General features: G+C 38.2%; 1 protein-coding gene across 1 annotated transcript; it reads left to right on the top strand.

The window, feature by feature from the left end:
• Positions 1-2821: 2821 nt before the first annotated feature.
• On the top strand, positions 2822-14236 carry LOC134801472 (kynurenine/alpha-aminoadipate aminotransferase, mitochondrial). The gene is made up of 7 exons (XM_063774076.1): positions 2822-3084; positions 6474-6639; positions 6963-7149; positions 7530-7793; positions 8091-8267; positions 13471-13668; positions 13967-14236. The coding sequence occupies exons 1-7, from the start codon at positions 2871-2873 to the stop codon at positions 14180-14182; spliced, it is 1422 nt and encodes a 473-aa protein (XP_063630146.1). The 5' UTR covers positions 2822-2870; the 3' UTR covers positions 14183-14236.
• Positions 14237-19078: the final 4842 nt, after the last annotated feature.

The raw sequence follows: 19078 nt of genomic DNA, 5'->3' as shown, positions 1-19078 counted from the left end.
TAATTAGTAGGTATCGTATCAACATAATTATATTAATTGTACTAATTGCGATACGTCGCTCGATTCATTGAACTTGTGACATCTACGATAAAACCGATAAGATGCTACGGTGGGATAGCAAATATAAGTATACATAATTATTATCATTTTAAAACGTCACAGTTTTAAATCAACCGCCGTCATAATTTATGGAAAAACCAAGAACTTTTTTTTTTATCGCGATTAATTTATTTGTCAATGACATAGACTAGGAATCCTCTAGATCGAGTTTAGAGCAATTATCTCATGCAACCGATGATGCCAAAAATGCGGGGGTGCGCGGGACGAGGTGAGCGAAGTCCCGTGCCGTGATTGGTCCGTTCAAAGACACGAACGTCACACAAAGACACTTTCGACTCGAACATGGAGTAAAATTACCGTATGCGTGGCAGAGGGGGTAGCGCGACTATGCTCAGTCTGGAGAATGTTTTGTCTGTGGTCAATGTTGTCATAAAAAGCCTACAAACTTGCGATTGTAACTCAAATTATACCGCCCCCTAATTTAAAAAGAAATTGTAGAAAATTATTGTGGGCGCCTTTTCCTACGTAACTGTCACATTTTTGACGTAAATTGCTTAAACATGGCAACAATGTAGTATGGAAATGTTTTAGAACCATTTTATTTAATTTATACTATTTCATGTCGCACTATAAGTTGAAATTTGAAAAATGTCTAAAATGTATCCTTCTTTATTATTATATAGAGGTACCCACATATATTTATCTATAACGTACCCAATCTTTTACTAAATAAACTATTTTTCTAAGTAGATGTTTTGTTTACTTAACCCTTAAACAGACCTGACGCATTTTTTACTTTTGATTACTGATTCGGGTAGGTAATAGCTTAAAAAGAAAAGTAATTTCTTGATTTTTTTTACTACCCCTAATTCAATTTAAAAAACCCGGTGGTTTTTATATGCCCACTGCTCGTGACCAATGGTGCTACGTGGTCCTTATATGGCCACTGCCTTGTTAGCCATACAGAGTAGTTTTAAGGACAAGTCATGTGCACATCACATTTACAATTGCGTCACAAAATGCACTAACAGCCAGCACTTTCTTGGCTCGCATGGATGTCGAGGCTCGTAAGATTGATAATAAATATTTAATTTAAAAACCAAAGGAAAATATATTACTTTTGTACTATGAGGGTTCATTCATAGTAATGAATCTTAACCTTAAATGTCATGTAAACCCCCTGCAGGGCAGAGGCCACTTATAAACCACTCGAACGTGCCCCAGACGGGCACAGGTTTCATACGAACCACAAACTTTTAGATCGAATATTTTATCAGAAAACAATAACTAAGGTAAGTTATGACTTACTACACATACATTATCTAATAATCTACCATAAAAATACAAAACAAAATACTTACAGTACTTTTTTTGGGCGTAGCGAACTTATACAGCGGGGGAAACGTACAAAAACTGCCATTTTTTGCCGATTTGAACTTGACAACAAAATTTTCAAAGAAATTTGTTTTGACACCTGTCATTTTTTTACGTTTCGATATCACCCACTTAATAGACTTTACGGCAATGACATTTTGCGGTCGTTGTATTTACTCAGCTCGCCAAAAAAAATCATTTGCTATGTGGTACTTATAGATACACAACCTGTTTAGGGGTTGATAAAATATTCAATTAAAATAAAATGTGATGTCTAAAAATTTTGACAATCTATAGGTACCGTTATTAGAAAATGATTACATGATATATCTTTAGAAAGGTAAGTATCTATGTTTTAGTACATGGAATGTTTTCCTAATTGATGATGATGACGTGCAAAATGCGAACCACGCGAGAGGTCAAAGATATCAATTAGAGATCCGTATTCATTCTATCTCAAATTTATAACATTATGTACCTACTTAAATGAAAGATAATGAGAAAAAAATGGAATAGTTTAAAACAAATTACATATAATTTATGTTTTTTGTAACATACAATAGTACTTAATATATTGGCATAACAAATTGTACAAAAAAATTCACGATCGAAATAGACATTTCTTTGAAATATGTAGGTATCTACATATTAATTTTGAATTTAAAAAAAGTTAAAGCCAATATAATGCAGGCGTTTAAAGTGCGACCATGTTTAGAACCGCTAATATATACATTTTAAATATGTACTTATTATTTTTCGGATCAAAAATTCGGAAATTTAGCTTCTGGGTTGTGATTGGGTGGTTAACTTTTTCTTGTCACTCGTTGTGCCATGGTTAGGTATTTTAAAATATTTTTCAAACTTCACATTTTTATTAGGATTATAAAAAAACTTTTGATTGTAGTTGTAAGTCGATTTCATCGTGGGCAAACAGTGGGCGTTTATTTATTTATTATTCTACTCTATCCTATTCTGTAACTATGAACCTGCTCAGGGAACCCTCTAAGCTAGCTTGCTCTTAGTTTTTTAATAATAAGTATGTATCATCCAAGAAAAAGGTAAACATTTTTTTATCTGAGCTACGTCAATAATTATCAACGAGCCACATTTAAAGGATAAGCGTCGTCGCGAAAACTGCTTCTCCACTGTAATCAACAATTAATTAATTATACATAATTATATTCGCATAATATAAACCAAGTATTATTTAACAGAGATCTGGTATTAAAGTTCTTTTAACGCAAGCTTTACTTATCTTAATTTCTAAATCTTTTGTATACCTAATTCGATTAAGTAAGTACTAAAAAGAAGAGTGTGTGGATAATAGCAATAATTGTAAAATCTTAAAACTATTTTCAAAGTTCATGTAACTATACTGAACACAATTGACTTTGCCGGTCCTATTTTGCGGGTTGTCAAACCTTGACTTTTACAAAATGTTTGTGCCGTCGAAACTGTCCCGAGGCCACAAGATGGCGCGGAGACTCCTGAGGCCTGCTAGGGCGTACTCGCAGGAGACCGACGATTTCTTCAAGTTCTACAGTGACGAAGGGCCGAACACCGAGCACCGGCCTCTGACAGAGGCCGATTACAACCGCTTCATCAGCCACAGGGCTGCTAGGAGGGAACCTGCGCTGACCAGGCTAATCAGTGAGTACTGCACCCAGTTTTTTGCCTTCAAAATTTTGCAATATTTTTGTTATTTTGAATGTTTGTATGCCGATGTCTTGGTGACAAATCGAGGGAACTCTTCAATAAGATAATATTGGTAAGCTGCAGAGAAAAGGTACCCCCCTGCATAGAAGTTTGTATGCAAAGGTCAAGCCAATGTAGTATTGCAGACTGTATATCTACAGTCTTTGTGTTAGGTTCTTTCCGAAAGCGACGTTTAATGAATTGGAACCTGGAACTTCTGATTAAGACCATTATGATGGCATACTGTTTTGTGAAGTCGATTATAAATGTTGTTATAAGTATAATTTTAAATAAAAATCCAGATATCTTACATTCCCAGAAATATTTCGCCTAATGAGTTTATTTAAATTATATATATAAAAAGATAAAGATAAAAGATCATATTTTATTCGTGATGATCACAAAACAACGCATATAATATAGAACGCATTAAGTAATAAGTAGTTATTTTATTCTGTTATCTCGAACTTAAACTGAGATCAGAGTCGCGCTTGATAAAAGGTTTGTTTGCCTCTTTTTGTAGCATTTGAATGGCTATTAACTGCGATTACAAGTTGCAAGCCTCTTATGAAACGTGTCTCAATTTACTCAAGATTCAAGAGAGATGGCATGCACTGTACCTCTGTAACGTGTACAGATTTTTCATAATCAGAAATATCAGAATCATGTAAATTTCGCACATTTGGTGTCAATAACCGCGTGACCATAGATAGCAGATGTCAGGGGTCATACTGCTTCCGGGAGTTACCGAGCAAGAGCTAGCTAGTCGAAAGCTCAAACCACACTAAAGAAGTGCTATATTAGTGTGGTCTTTCCGTGACCACAGGAATTAAAGGTAACCAAAAATTAATTTCCAAATCGGTTAAAAAATTACATGGTTCTTTGGTTCCTATTATGTACCTACATTACACATGTGTAATAACAGTAATATGTCAGATTTTTTTGTGATATCTTAAATAATCCTGCCACAATAACGAGACGCTCATGTTTAACTAGTTAAGCTGATTAGGTTGACGTAATGTTAAAAAAAAACAATAACTATTTTAATGATAACAATATTCTTAGAAACACACTGCTTAAGACTATGTTATCACTTTCGTGTTATACTTTATTGAGTAGCGTCATGATTTGTTCTGTTTTCATCGAGATCATTAGCTTTTTCCTTCGCCTCATTTCAGTCATACGCTGCTTTTCCTACACCACATTTCGGTCATACGGTTTTTTCTTTATTCTTTTTTAGTACTTATTTGTTCTATTTAACCTGACTCATCATAATTATTTTTGTTTTTTCATTCATTTCAATTTTGCTTTGATTCACAAATTTGTCCTTTTTGTCCTTATTTGCTGTTTGTGTCGTAGATTATTTACAAACACTAAGTTTTCCGGTCATAAGGCGGGGGTTGTCCGAGCAGCAAAACATCAGTTTTCCTTATTCCTGACCTGATAACCCCGGCACGATTATACGTATTAAAATCACGCTAATAAATTAGTAATTAACAACAAAATCACATACAAAGTTAGTGCTTAAATGACGCAAAGCGCAAAGTCAACGCAGACGGTGTAGCAATCGTATTGCCTCTACTTCATGTGCGAGTATTTGTAAGTCCGAATTCTGATTTTAAAGTAAAAAAGTTGTTTTTACTTTTTATGGGTTTAAGAATTCGGACTTTACGACAAGATCACATCTCACATGAGAATATTTAGTCGCTAATGTGCACGAAGTGCAGCCGCCGCGAGCACTCGAGCCTGAAGAAGGATCCCCGACGGGCCCGAAACATGTCGTCAATAGCGACTAAACATTCAAGTGAGTGAAACCGTTGTCGTCTACAGTTTGAAATAGGTCTCACGAAAGTTTAATTTCGAAGATCACATCTCTAAAAAATGTTTATTCCTGTTGTGCATATTGCATATTATAATCTAACCACAAGTCGAACACGTTTACATACCTATAGTGATATGTAAGAAATGTTATGAAAATAAAAAAGTTTTATCTTAAGCAAATATTATTCCTATTGACAAGTTTTAAAACATTCCCGTTAATAAGTACCTACCTACCCTATATATCAGCATAACCAGTACTAAATTATAAACTATGGTTACATCACTGGTTTATCAGTTACATTATAAACAAATCTACTCTGTCCATCTTAAATTCTTCATACATTATCATAACACAAGGTACTTAATGTGGCCTCGTTCCTATGATCAAGGAGAAAGCGAGAGAAATATAATGATATGTATTTGCTATTGCTAATCATAACACTGTCATGTAAATGAATTTATACGTCAATAATCATGGAAAATAGTGACTGACTAGGTATAACACCATTTTTAGTTTTTGGTTATTCAAAGTACTTACCTTAGTTGTTTTTCATTGACGTCTGTCGCTTAAATATTTTAATCAATTAAACTCAGATAAATAAAAATGTATATGATTAATTATACTACAGATATAATATAGATTATTCTGTTACAGATAGGTACCAGATAAGCTAAGTGAAAATATTTTGAAAGACTCAGAAGAGTTAGAGAAGAATCTCTAACTTTTTAAATAGTTTGAATTTACCGTATTTGCTTACCTGGGCCTGGGACCATTTAATAAGGAACGAATATCAAAGTTACTTTCCATTTATTGTATTTAATCTAGTCTAATGTAAAATATTTTGTTCTATGTTAAAGTCTTGAATATTTAATACACTTAGTAAGTAAGTAGTAAGTAATCTACTATTGCTTGTTCTCCTATAAATTCTCGTAATCCTTCTTTTTGTCCTGGACTAAAATTACCTTTTTGTAAATATTTACATTTGGCTTATAATTTCCTTAAGTCCAAAGTATACAAAGAAAATAATAAAAAGGTTAGGACCTGGCTTTAAGATATTAAACTAAAGTAATAAATATATAGATAGCATCCGAGGCTGACCAGTGCGCGCCGGTTTACCAAACACATTATGACTTCATTCAGTGTAATAACAACATTATCTACTAACGTGCCCTTATCTTGCAATGTATACATGATTCAATTCAGCAGTCTCGTTAAATCAAAAACAGTATTTTGAAAGATTATAAACTACGATTAGTTCATGATTTGATAAAACTTTCTACGCTTAAGTGGTGATTTTTGCGCGTAGTTTCTTGGATGAAAACTGTCTGGGTATCATTAAGATAATTGATAATGTAGATTGTAGGGTATGTTGATGATTGAGATAAATGACAGTAAAATTTAAGCTATAAATTTATCTGGGTACCAGAAGATTTTGCCTAAGCTATAAAGAAAGATTTTTGTAACCCGTACCCCGACGTCAACTCAATTTCGGTGTATTTTTTATTGTGCCTTTCTATTACAGCGACCCTGGCGTACGGCGTCGGACGTCAGATGATCTCTCTCGCCGAGGGCATGCCTAATGAAGAGGTGTTCCCCTTCACCAGACTCGAGCTGGGATCTACTGCAGGACCGTTGCATATGGAGGGGAAAGAATTAGCCACTGCGTTGCAGTATGTCCCGTCACAAGGGTGAGCAGATTTCTCTAAATCTTTCTCCCTCAGAAACAACAACGAGGAGTTCCCATTCAGCAAATTCCACAAGGAAGCTTTCATCCAGTGGAGTGGAGCTTGGTTCGAAGACAAGGTTGTTTGATGGAGTCAGCAGTAGTTACTCGTTTGGTTGTAAGTAGGTATAGTCAAGGATTCAATAGGCAATTTGAGTTCAGAGAGCTCATTCTAATCTTAGTCTATAACGGAACATAAACTTTTGAGTTTCCTGTGATTAAGCGAAGCGAAGATTTGTAAGCGATCACAGAAAGAAGCCAACTGAATCATCATCATTTTTTTTCCAGTCTCCCAGCTCTCCTCAGCGAGCTCCGCGCCTTCCAGCAGGACCTGCACCGCCCCCCGTCCCTCCCCCGTGACGTGCTGGTCACCAACGGAGCCCAGCACGGCATCTACCAGGCCATCGACATGCTGTTGGATGAAGGAGACCCTATACTTTTGGCTGAGTATGCCTACACTGGAGTCCATACTGCTGTTAGTATAGAACGTGTTTAGGAAGTTCCTAAACTTCTGCTGCCTAGCAGTTCAACACGGTATCTACTAGGCCATGAAGTTGCTGCTGAATCAGGTATACTCCTGGTTCAATATGCCTAATACATTGGCATTCACGCCGCTATTTGTTGGAACGCTGTTTACTATAACAATGTAATTATCAAGCAATATTTAAATGGTCTTTCAACCTAAACGTAATGCACCGCTCTTGGTTTTGCCACAGACTTGCAGAAATTTACATTAACAATCCACTCATCTAAGGTTATTCTTTGGGTACTTTTGAAAATGATAGCCAAGCCATCATTGCCGAATTGTAATAGCTCAACCCAACTCAATATTTCAACACCTTCATCTCTTTCCAGCTCAGGCCATACCGACCGGAGATCATTACCATCCCCGAAGACGTTCATGGTATAGTCCCCGACACCCTCGAAGCAATCTTGGCCGAGCGACTGGCCCGTGGGCTCTCCATGCCGCGGCTTCTCTACCTGGTGCCCAATGGCAACAATCCGACTGGAGCCACGTTGCCTGCGAATCGCCGGCGACTGATCTACGACCTCGCCTGCAGATTCGACTTCCTCATTCTGGAGGACGATCCGTATATGTTCCTAAATTATGATGATGAGGTAAGTTTATTTTCAGTTCAATATCTTAAAGATAGGTCTGAAGTAGTTCCTCTCTTTATAGTGACATGCCATTTCAAACTAGGTACTTTCTTAGCTGTTTCTTATCTTGTTTCAAAAGTTTCGATGAGCGGCCTTTCCACCATCAAGAATTGTCAGGCATTAACTGTCCAGTCACTAACGAGTTTGGTATACGAGGGCCTTGATATCCAGTGTCCATAATTAAGTGCAAAACATTGCGTTCTTCATTTGATTTCACTTCCATGGCTAATTACATGTTAATGTTTAATCTGTCAACAGCAACACCCATCGTTCCTGTCACTAGACACAGCAGGACGGGTGGTGCGTCTCGACTCATTGTCGAAGGTCGTCAGCTCAGGGTTGCGTGGAGGCTGGATGACGGCCCCGAGACCGCTGCTGGAGCGGGCCGAGTTACACATGCAAGGGGAGATCCTACACAGCTGCACGCTTGCACAGGTAATGTCAGAAAGTTATTTAAATAAATAAATAAATACCATAACCATAACCATAACCATAACCATAGTTAAACGTAAGTTGTTTTAGTACCTAAGTACTGATAGCAGTTTTTTCTATCTGGTATTAATATGCAGTAGTTATAATTGTACTTACACAGTTAACATAATTTATAATTTATGAACCTCCAGGTCTTTTTTATTGTATCTTTTGTTGCAGTACATCTTGTATTGTATTTTTGATATGTTTATATGACTGTTTGGTTTTCTCAATAAAAAAAAAAAAAAAAAAAAAAAAAAATATTATAGGACAATTTTTACACAGATCGACCTAGTCCCACAGTAAGCTCAATGGCTTGTGTTGTGGGTACTAGACGACGATATATATAATATACACATATATATACATACTTATATACATAGAAAACATCCATAACTCAGGAACAAATATTTGTGATGAACACACAAATAAATGCCCTTACCAGGATTCGAACCCGGGACCCCCTGCTTCGTAGGCAGGGTCACTACCGACTAGGCTAGGAGGCCGTTGCCTTTAAAATACATACCGACGTTTCGCGCCCTTTTTCAGTGCTGATGATGATGGCGCTGTTAAGCCATACCATAGAGAAATAAGTAAGTATAGAGTGCTAACTCCATACATCAGTTTTGTTATCAAAACACGGGTTCTTTTCGTAGTCGACATCTAGCGTCAAGTAGCGAATTTATCAGCACCGCTACTTGACAATAGATGTCGCGACGAACGAAAAGTCTAATGCTCAACAATTTTCAGCTATCACTATTCGACAATCTATGCATTCTTGTGGTACACTTCACGGAAAAACTACTGCACTGTTAGGTTTGAGATTTAACATAGTAATTCAAATTCATATCTAGATGTGTTATCAAACATAAAAATATAATTTTATAAACTTAAAAAAATAAAATAAAGGAATAACACTTTGTATTACTACTAACGCCACCTGTTGGAGAAGTGATGAAATTAACATTCGTGCAAATGCTAAGTAATTATTTGTTTTTCTGACGGATGGCGTTTACGCCATTATCAACGATGAATACAAAAATGGATTAAAATTTTGGATTCGCTTGGTTTGATTCCCAATTTAGCAATTAAGTTTCTGTGAATACCTACTAGAACAATCAATTTTGCTGTATATTCACTGCGGAGGTCAATTTACTCGTATGTTTTGTGACGCTGATGAACTAATCAGTCATGTTGTGTTAGCAAACTTAAATCGGGTATTTTCAGTTCGAGAAACAGTTTTAGTGTTACTATTGCTTGGAACTGCTAAAATTATAAATAAAGATAAGCATATTAATACAAACTTAGTGATTTAGGGCTTAGGGCCGATACAGACGGACTACAACCCGACCGCAACTTGTATAGGAACTGCACGCCGACTGCACGCCAATTGCAACGTCGGCGTGAAGTTCAACAAAATGACCCAGAACCCTGGCAGTACCTAGTGGAACTCAGGTTTGGTGCAACAAAGGCACATTACGTTTTGGTCATCCGACTCATCTTGATGAGCACTTAGGAGAGTAGTACCCAAGATAGAGCTGATGCTGAACCCTGGTAGTACATAGTGGAGCTCGAGTTTGGTGCAACATATATAGACACACGCTGTTTTGGATATCCCACTCGTCATGATGATCACTGGGTAGACCAGTACCCAAGATAGCTGATGCTGATCCCTGGTAGTACATAGTGGAGCTCGGGTTTGGTGCAACATACAGGGTGGAAAGGCACGACGATCCTTCCCGGAAGTATTAGGTCGTTTAAGTGATACAGAGACGATTGGTAATGGTAAGAATCGTTAATTGAGTAAAAAATAAAAATAGCAAATTTACTACTTTTTAACTGTGGTTACAACCCTATAGCATGTGCACATCACGGCTATAGATTAAGGATCTCCGTCGGGAAAGCTCGGGACTTTACACTTTTTTCCGATCGTTGACAGAATCGCAATGATGTATGAATGTCGCATAAATGTCAAATAAATCAAATGAATGCAAAAATATTATAAACAATTTTATTACTTTCTTAGATAATTATTTTTTGCCAATATTTAACACTATCTTCTCTTCACATACGGTGTTCAAATGTACCTCCGTGTCTTACAAGGCCGCCGCAGCCCGTGCCCGAGTATGTCGATGCACATGCGATAGTGTATGCTCTTCGTCATTTTTCCTCCGCAGATTGTCCTCCGCAGAAAGCACCAATTAGCCTTTGTCTCATTTCGTCCGCAGTTTCACATTCCGTTTGGTACACCATATCTTTTAAACAGCCCCACAAATTTAAATAGCCACGAGCATCTAACAACGGCATTTTTATTTGAAAAATATGACATTAAATAAGTAAAGTTCAATAAAAATTTAATTTCAAACTGATGTTTGTTTGACGTCTGATGACGTCTTGTCTATTTCCTACCACGCAAGAAGGTTTGTTAGTTTGGTATTGAAGAGTATTTATTCTTGATTTATTCTAATGTTCTGTTTTGCATGTACCTACATTTGGTGCATCAAACACAACCTACTTATAATAAAAAAAATTTTTTTTATTATTTTAGATAGTTTCTATTTATTCGAAAATAATTTTGTGAAACGTGTTAAGAAACTAAAACCTTTTTATCAGTCAAGGAAACCAGAGATATTTATAAGACGATTGCGTACTTTTGAGTGGTTGTCAATGTCACCATTTGAACTGTCGTTGTAATAAATGTTGTGGTTAGTATTATTAATATTAAGGAATAACATAACTACTTCATTCAAGTATTGAACAAGTGGAACCACTAAAAAATCGAAAATCCTGCAACGATTCTTACCGTGTTGTAAGCAGACCTAAAAATGGTTAGATGGCAACAAATTAGCATAATTTCCTGTCGTATACTGATTGTTTACAAGTAAGTTCATTGACCCTGTCACCTGTTAGGGTTAGAACAAAGTAGTTTTTTGCATGGATGTTTAAAAGGCCATAATTTATAAACGGTTGCCCATATTAACATAGTTTCTATGGAGAAAATATAGTGCTTAGGCTAAACTATCTCCCATTTCCGGAAAGGATCGTCGTGCCTTTCCACCCTGTATATAGACACACGCTGTTTTGGATATCCCACTCGTCATGATGATCACTGGGTAGACCAGTACCCAAGATAGCTGATGCTGAACCCTGGCTGTACCTATTGGAACTCAGGTTTGGTGCAACATAGGCACACGCTGTTTTGGTCATGCAACTCGTCTTAATGAGTACTTAGGAAAGTAGTACCCAAGATAGAGCTGATGCTGAACCCTGGCTGTACCTAGTGGAACTCAGGTTTGGTACAACACAGGCACACGCTGTTTTAGTCACTCGACACGTCTTGATGAGCACTTGGAAGAGCAGTACCCAAGATAGAGCTGATGCTGAACCTTGGCTGCACCCAGTGGAACTCAGGTTTGATGCAACATAGACACAGGCTGTTTTGGACATCCGACTCGTCATGATGAGCACTTGGGAGAGCAGTACCCAAGATAAAACTGATACTGAACCCTGGCTGTACCTATTGGAACTCAGGTTTGGTGCAACATAGGCACACGCTGTTTTAGTCATCCGACTCGTCTTGATGAGCACTTAGGAGATTAGTACCCAAGATATACCTGATGCTGAACCCTGGCTGTACCTAGTGGAACTCAGGTTTAGTGCAACATAGGCACACGCTGTTTTGGTCATCTGACACGTCTTAATGAGCACTTAGAAGAGCAGTACCCAAGATAGTGCTGATGCTAAACCCTGGCTGTACCTAGTGGAACTGTGTGTGTGTGTGTGTTTATGTGCGGAGCAGCGTGATTACCGCCAGTAGGTGTCCAGACAGACGGGATAGTTTTTCGCTCAATTGTGTGGTGTGGACGCAAAAATAAATTCAAGGACATTGGCTCGCTGACCCAACATTCTGTAGGAAAGCCAGTTGGCTTCCTTACAAAAAGTACTGGGCGACCGTGTATGATTTAATAAGCGCTTATGATATTGTATACGTGTGGATGGATGATATTGGCAATTTGATTTTGTCGTCTGGACACGCTTTTAATGGACAAAGTAAAAGCTGTAACAGACAGGCGTACCGGACAGCAACCGGGGTCCGGTTAGTATATTTCTTTCTTGCTCTCACTTATAGCTGCGTTCTTAGCGGACTTATTACGTACTCACTCGATCGAACATGAAACAAGCCTCGGATTGGATCAGATCAAGTCGCGGTCCGGTACGTTTCGGTAGAAAAACTCCGCGAGCCCTTACAAAGCTCTGCTTTTTGCTTGTATTATTTTTATTTTAACCGGAACTCCATTTTCAACTCCTTTTGCGTATAATATTAGCTGTAAATGGTTTTAGCAATACGAAGTCAGTCGCGCATTCTTGACATCTGGTGTCAAGTAGCGGTACTTATAAATCTACTACTTGATGCTAGATGTCGACTACGAAATAGCTCGCGCTTTGGTAAGAAAATTGATGTATGAAGTTTGCACTCTTTCCTTAAGTACTTATATTTCTCTATGATAGGACAGGATAAATTTGTTTACTGTCACTCCCCCTCAAACAGTGTAACCAGTGCAATCTCCGGACTTGGGCAATGCCCTTGATAATCACCCTGACTTTGGCTTTCAACAACATTTGCTTTGCGTTATCATAATCAAGATATTCATTGATGCGAAGTGGCGTTGAAAAAAATATGTTGTCATTTTATAGCTAAACTAATATTTGGAATAGATAAGATAAAATGTAAAAGATAAAAAGATAACAAAACAAATCACTCATTAATTTACGTTTGACGCTTTTAATTAAAGTTGACCTAAAGTACAAATAAGTGCGCTCGTAAAATTACGCTCGTAAATGGCTTGTAATGATATATTATGATGATTGGGTCCGAATGTGGCCCTACGAACTAGGTGATAAAACAACGCAACCAAGTTGAGTTCAGATTTGTTAGAAGTCGCCTCAAGACTATCGTCGCGATCCGGGAAATGAATTAGAAATTCACTAGATATGAAAGTGTAAAGATAATATATCTGAATCTCTAATTAGTTCCCCGAATCGCGCCGTATGAGTGTTGAAAGAAAAATAAAATAAATTAACGATGAAATCTTAGCATTACACATTTACATAAAAAAAATCTGTACTGTTTTTCTAAGGCGTGCTTATAAGGATTGTACATTTCCAGTGCCTGGTGCACCGCGTTATATCAAATCGCCCGTGGTTGGCCGACCACCTGCAGCGCGCGCGCGCCCTCTATCGGCGGCGGCGCGACGCGTTGCTGGAAGCTATCGGTCCGCTTGAGCCCCTCGCTGAATGGCAGACGCCGCCAGGTGGCTTGTTCTTGTGGTTGCGAGTGAGGGGAGTGGATGATGTTTATAATATGGTGAGTCAGAGCATTTCTCTATTATTTAGAGTCTTGCGACTCTAGCGCCTAAGAGATCTCTACCGTCTTTTGAGCTTTGGCGTTTAGTCAGCGCTATGGAAATTGGTGTACATAATAATAATATATAAAATAAATATTTCTGCGTGATAGCTATGAGTAGACGGTAATAAATTATCATAATTTACTTTAGATCCCGGATTAGCTAACATTGTAGCGCCGCGCCGTATAACATGTTGTAATGAAATCCAAGACGATTTGTAATCGTAATTATAATGTAACGAATGCATTGTTGTTCCAGGTATTCGAAACTGCTTTCAAACGTGGCTTAATGCTGATCCCAGGCCAAGCCTTCCAATACGACAGCACCATCCCTTCACAGCACTTGCGATTGACCTTCAGCAAAATAGCCGTCAAAGACATGCCTGTCGCCGCGCGCCATCTAGCGGACATCATCAGAGAAGAGCAGCAGCGCAGTTTGCAGAAACAACCGCAGAGGATCGCTACTCAACGCTAGAGGGCGATAATATTAAAATAGGTTAAATTATTTAATGCTTGTGAATGCTGATGGTTGTATATTAGCAAATATTAGTATTACATTTTATACTGTTTTATAATACATAATTATTTTACTGTGTATTGTAAAGTAACAATAGTTATGTTTTTTACTCGTACATACAAGAAAATATGTTAGTTAATTTATCATAATTCGTTTGTAAAGTTGTCTTAATTTTATCTGTGGTAATTTGATAATCCGAACTAATTAAACAAAATCTCATACATATACCAGTAAAATGATTTTTTTGACAAGTTTTCCCTTGCCGCAAAAGTTAAATTTGAAAAATGCAAAAGCTCGCTTCCTAGAATGTTTCATAACGTAGAATTTAATTTCGTTAGATGCTTTTTCTTTTAATGCCCGTTTCTGTTTTTTTTTGTTTTTTTCTGTTTTTTTAGTTTTCGTAATATCAAAGTGTAACATAAAATTTTCCTTTTGTGTAAATGGAAAACTCAGTTTAGACTACTTGCCACTAGATGGCGGAAGTTACGAACCTGTCATGAGTGCACGGGGCTACCCGCTATTTTCTTTCATCCCCGGCAGCTGCTAGTTGAGACCAGGGGCCTAGTCAAGATGCCAATCGTTGGCGCTACGACAATTAAACGCTTTCTGTGTCTCTATCACTCTTACTATTAGTACGATAGAGACAGATAGTGTTTCATTGTCGTAGCGCAAACGATTGGCATCTTGGCTAAGGCACCCAGTTCATGCGATATTCAGGCTATTTCGACCGTGCACCTAACATCAAAACGACATCTGAATCATCTTAGTTTTAGTTATCATTCGCTGTCCGTAGGTTCATGGATTAGAGCGAGTGTCTCGGAATGTTGGAACTGACAAAATTTCAGATATCGTTTTGATGTCAGGTGTACCTTACCTACATTCGAATTGACCTGATTGTCAACACGGTGTATGGTGAGCCTAATCCAACAACAACATAAGCTTCGCGTCACACATTATGGTTAAGTACCGGCAGTAGTACCCTCGTCTCGTAAGACCCAAGTAAATTTTTGCTCTTTTGAATTTGGAACTTTCTTTTATTTCTATTCATAACGCGGGAAGTTACGAGGACGCCGACGTTTGATTTAACCATATTGTGTACCTATAGTTAAGTCACAGATCACAGCGTGTAAACAGGAGCCATATTGAAAATCCATCGGCTCATTATACACCAGCAGCACTTCGTCACACGCCGGGAAGTAAACAGTTCCCGGACATAATCTCGTTCCAGCAACGTCAACAATTCCGCGCCAATCGGCGAATAATCATGCAGCAATTAAAACTGCTTATTTCCTTAATTGTCGGCAATCGGGCGCTTAAAGAGCTTTTTCACTCAACTTCAAAAACCAACCTTAAATTCATGTACTACAGCTCAAAATACTATGACGATTGGTGAGATAAACTGGCTGATTTTAAAAGGATTCCCTGCCATTTGAAAATCAACCTTGCACAATAATCTTTTAGGGTTCGTTTTAGTTTGGAAAGTTTGGATGAAACGCTTTAAATGGGAAATTGTAAGCTAACTCGTCGTCGGAATAAAACAACTCTTTGCTCAGATAATGAGAAAGAGTGAGGAGTCTCGCGAAGGTGCTACCTCTTTTCTTTTCTGCTGGTGCTTAGATTAAAGAATGTGCGTACTGTGCCGCAGGTAGTCTTATTATTTTAATACCTATATGGCTACTTTATAGTAGCCATATAGGTATTAAAATAATAAGACGAGATATATAGGTATTAAAATAATAAGAAGAGAAGATAAGAAGAGTAGGACCAAGCTAACTCTGAATACCTAAATATTATACTCATGGACAAATTTAGAGGAACGCAATAAAAAGTTTACATATTTACTGGATCTCACGTAAAGTAATTTCAAAATTAGTAACTAAAGTTTTATTTTGCGTTTCTCTAAATTTGTCCATGAGTGTAGTCCTAGTCATTATATATAGTTCGTTTTGTATGAATACCTATAGGAGCGTAGTTTGAACTATATAAATTTATATTCTAAGAAACGCTCTATTACCTACTTGACACGTTTTTTTACAACCCCACACTCCAAATAAGCCGTGTTGATTACAAACAAAGCTCTACCGCCAAAAAAACGGTTTAATCTTCAAAAACGCCTAAAAATCGACGCACGCGCAACAATAGCACTCCAGATTTGCGCAAACAAACAAAAACTATTTTGTGTTGAAAATAACACCTCTTGATAATACCCTAAGCATTCACCTATCGCTGCGAAACAAAATGCCAAGGAAAATCAGTTTTTATTACTATACTGATAAAAGCTCTTCTTGGGAGATTAATGGCAAATTTAAGTTTGTTTGCTAATGCTTTGGCGGTTTTGCACAACTGCATTAGTTTCATTTATTACACGTATTATAGGTACTACTTTTTATAATACTTACCAAATAAAATCTCTATTCCATTTCTCGTGTAGCTCAATTGTGAACTTTAATTGTTTTGTAACAAGGTTGATTACTAAATTAAAGTAGTTTTGTAAGAGCGGATATAAGTTTGTTTCCTGACTATTTGTGCTAAGTTTCTTTGTACTAAGGTGTTCTGATTTGCACGTGTGACGGGCGGAAAGTAGATAACTTACTCAAAAATACAATGGAATGAAACTTTATAAATAATATTGCAAAATAATCTTTAATGAGTAGCAAATATATTTTTTTTTCCATCTCTCCTGACATTGAATTAAACTTCAGGGCATTCTGCTGTTAACGCGCACTGATCCTCTTAGTGCATGAAAATGGAGACCTTGTAACGATCTCCGAAGATCTAATAAGAGTAACTAAGTGTTTCTAAAGTATAAAGTGCCTTTGGTATAGATATTTTGTATTTTAAAAATTATCCCGCTTACCTTATTATTAAAATTTAATTTAAAATGCTTAGTTTGATTTATAATTAATGTTACTTCCATATATTATTATTATTATACTCTTTATTTATTTTTCATCTCAAGTTAGGTTATTTATAATATGAATATAAAAGTAAAATATAAAAACACTTATAAAACGATAAAAAATACATATAAACACATTATAAAAAACCTAACCTAGGGTGCCGCCAGCAGCGGGGCAAGGCCCAAGCTACCGGTGGTCAGGGCCGCAGACAGGAACCGGCGGACTATCCGCGCCGTGTCCAAGATCACCGCCTTCTGCATCTGACCCTTGATCCAACCACCCAGCGAGAGTCTCTCAAGATGTTGGTCGAGACTCTTCGCTATTATTAGACCGTTCACTGAAACGACTATCGGGACAATGATCGTCGAATCAACATCCCACATGGCGGTTATCTCGTGAGCCAAGTCTAGGTACTTACTGGACTTGTCCTTCTCGGCCTTCACGAGATTCTCATCATGGGGGATGGTGATGTCAACGAGCACAGCCCGACGTTGCGATCGATCTATTATCACTATTTCAGGCTTATTGGCTACAATAGTCCTGTCAGTGATGATAGATCGATCCCAATAGAGCGTGGCACGACCATTCTCGAGAACAGGCGCAGGTAAGTACTTGTAGTACGGTACTTCGCGGTCCACAAGGCCATATATAAGAGCAAGTTGCTGGTGAATAATCCTGGCTACGAGATTATGTCTGTGCAAGCTGTCTCGCCGTTAGCAAAATGAGAACACCCGGAAATGATATGCCTGAGTGACTCTCCGGGACGGCGGCATGCCCGACAAATGTCGACCGTACCGTCCTTCAGGATATATTTCCGATAGTTGTTCGTCATCATCACTTCGTCCGCAATTGCACAGGCAAAACCCTCGGTTTCTCCGAAGAGGTCCCCGAATCGTAGCCAGTTCACCGACGCGGGTAGGTCTTTCCTTGGCGTTTAGGAAGCCTCGGCCTCCACACTTCCGTGGGATGTACAATCTCATAACTGACGAGCGTGGGTGTAGCATGCGATGTGCGGTGAGCAGTGACCGGACCCTCCGATCCAGGGCGTCCAGCTCCGCTTATTATTATTTGGAGCCTTACGTGTCCCACTGCTGGGCAAAGGCCTCCCCCCAAGTTCTCCACAGATGTCCTTCCGATCCTGTGTCTGGCCACTCCTTCAAAAAGGAGTCTAGTTCATCCCTCCATTGCCGGCGGGGTCTGCCAACTCCCCGATTTGAGTTTTCGGGCTCCCACTCTGTAGTGATTTTGCCCCACAACTCATTCGGCATTCGGCAGACGTGACCAGCCCAGTCCCATTTTAGCTTAGCCGCTTTCCGAGCTACATCGACGATTTGGGTTTTGGAGCGCAACGTGGTGTTTCGGACTCGATCCACCAATTTGACACCTAATATGCTACGCTCCATAGCTCGTTGGCAAACCCCGAGTTTGGGCTTATTTATGTTATAATTATTATATAAAAACCGTTAACCATTATATTATGTTATAATTATTATATAAAAACCGTTCAATTGTTAGGAACTGCACCGGGGTCGATTTCCTGCGATTTTAGTTAAACTGTTAATGCAATCGAGAGATGCGCGCGAGTGGAAATGGAAAACTTAACGCGGTTAGCGGCAGGGGCGAGTCACGAGCGGCAGCGGGTGCGCGTCACGAGCGGAAGCGGCTTTGTTATGGGTCATGTGGCTTAAATGCAGTCTGAAGACAAATATAAAAGAATCGTTGTAAGGGATTTTAAGAGGGAATTAAAGTTTTCTGACAACATATCATATGTCTCATTCAACGTTACGTATAATAAAGCACGTGGAGAAGGCATTTAAGATAGCGAACTTAGCGTATTGCGAGGCGTGGCGATACTTGAGTATTCTATCTCGAGTTTATAGCGTCAATAGTGTCACCGGTATATAGAGATTCAGCAACAAGCTTTTATTTTGTTAATGAACATAAAATAACGTAC

This window comes from Cydia splendana, chromosome 2, assembly GCF_910591565.1.
Source record: "Cydia splendana chromosome 2, ilCydSple1.2, whole genome shotgun sequence".
NCBI classification, from domain to species: domain Eukaryota; kingdom Metazoa; phylum Arthropoda; class Insecta; order Lepidoptera; family Tortricidae; genus Cydia; species Cydia splendana.
This window is presented reverse-complemented; position numbering and strand designations above follow the sequence as displayed.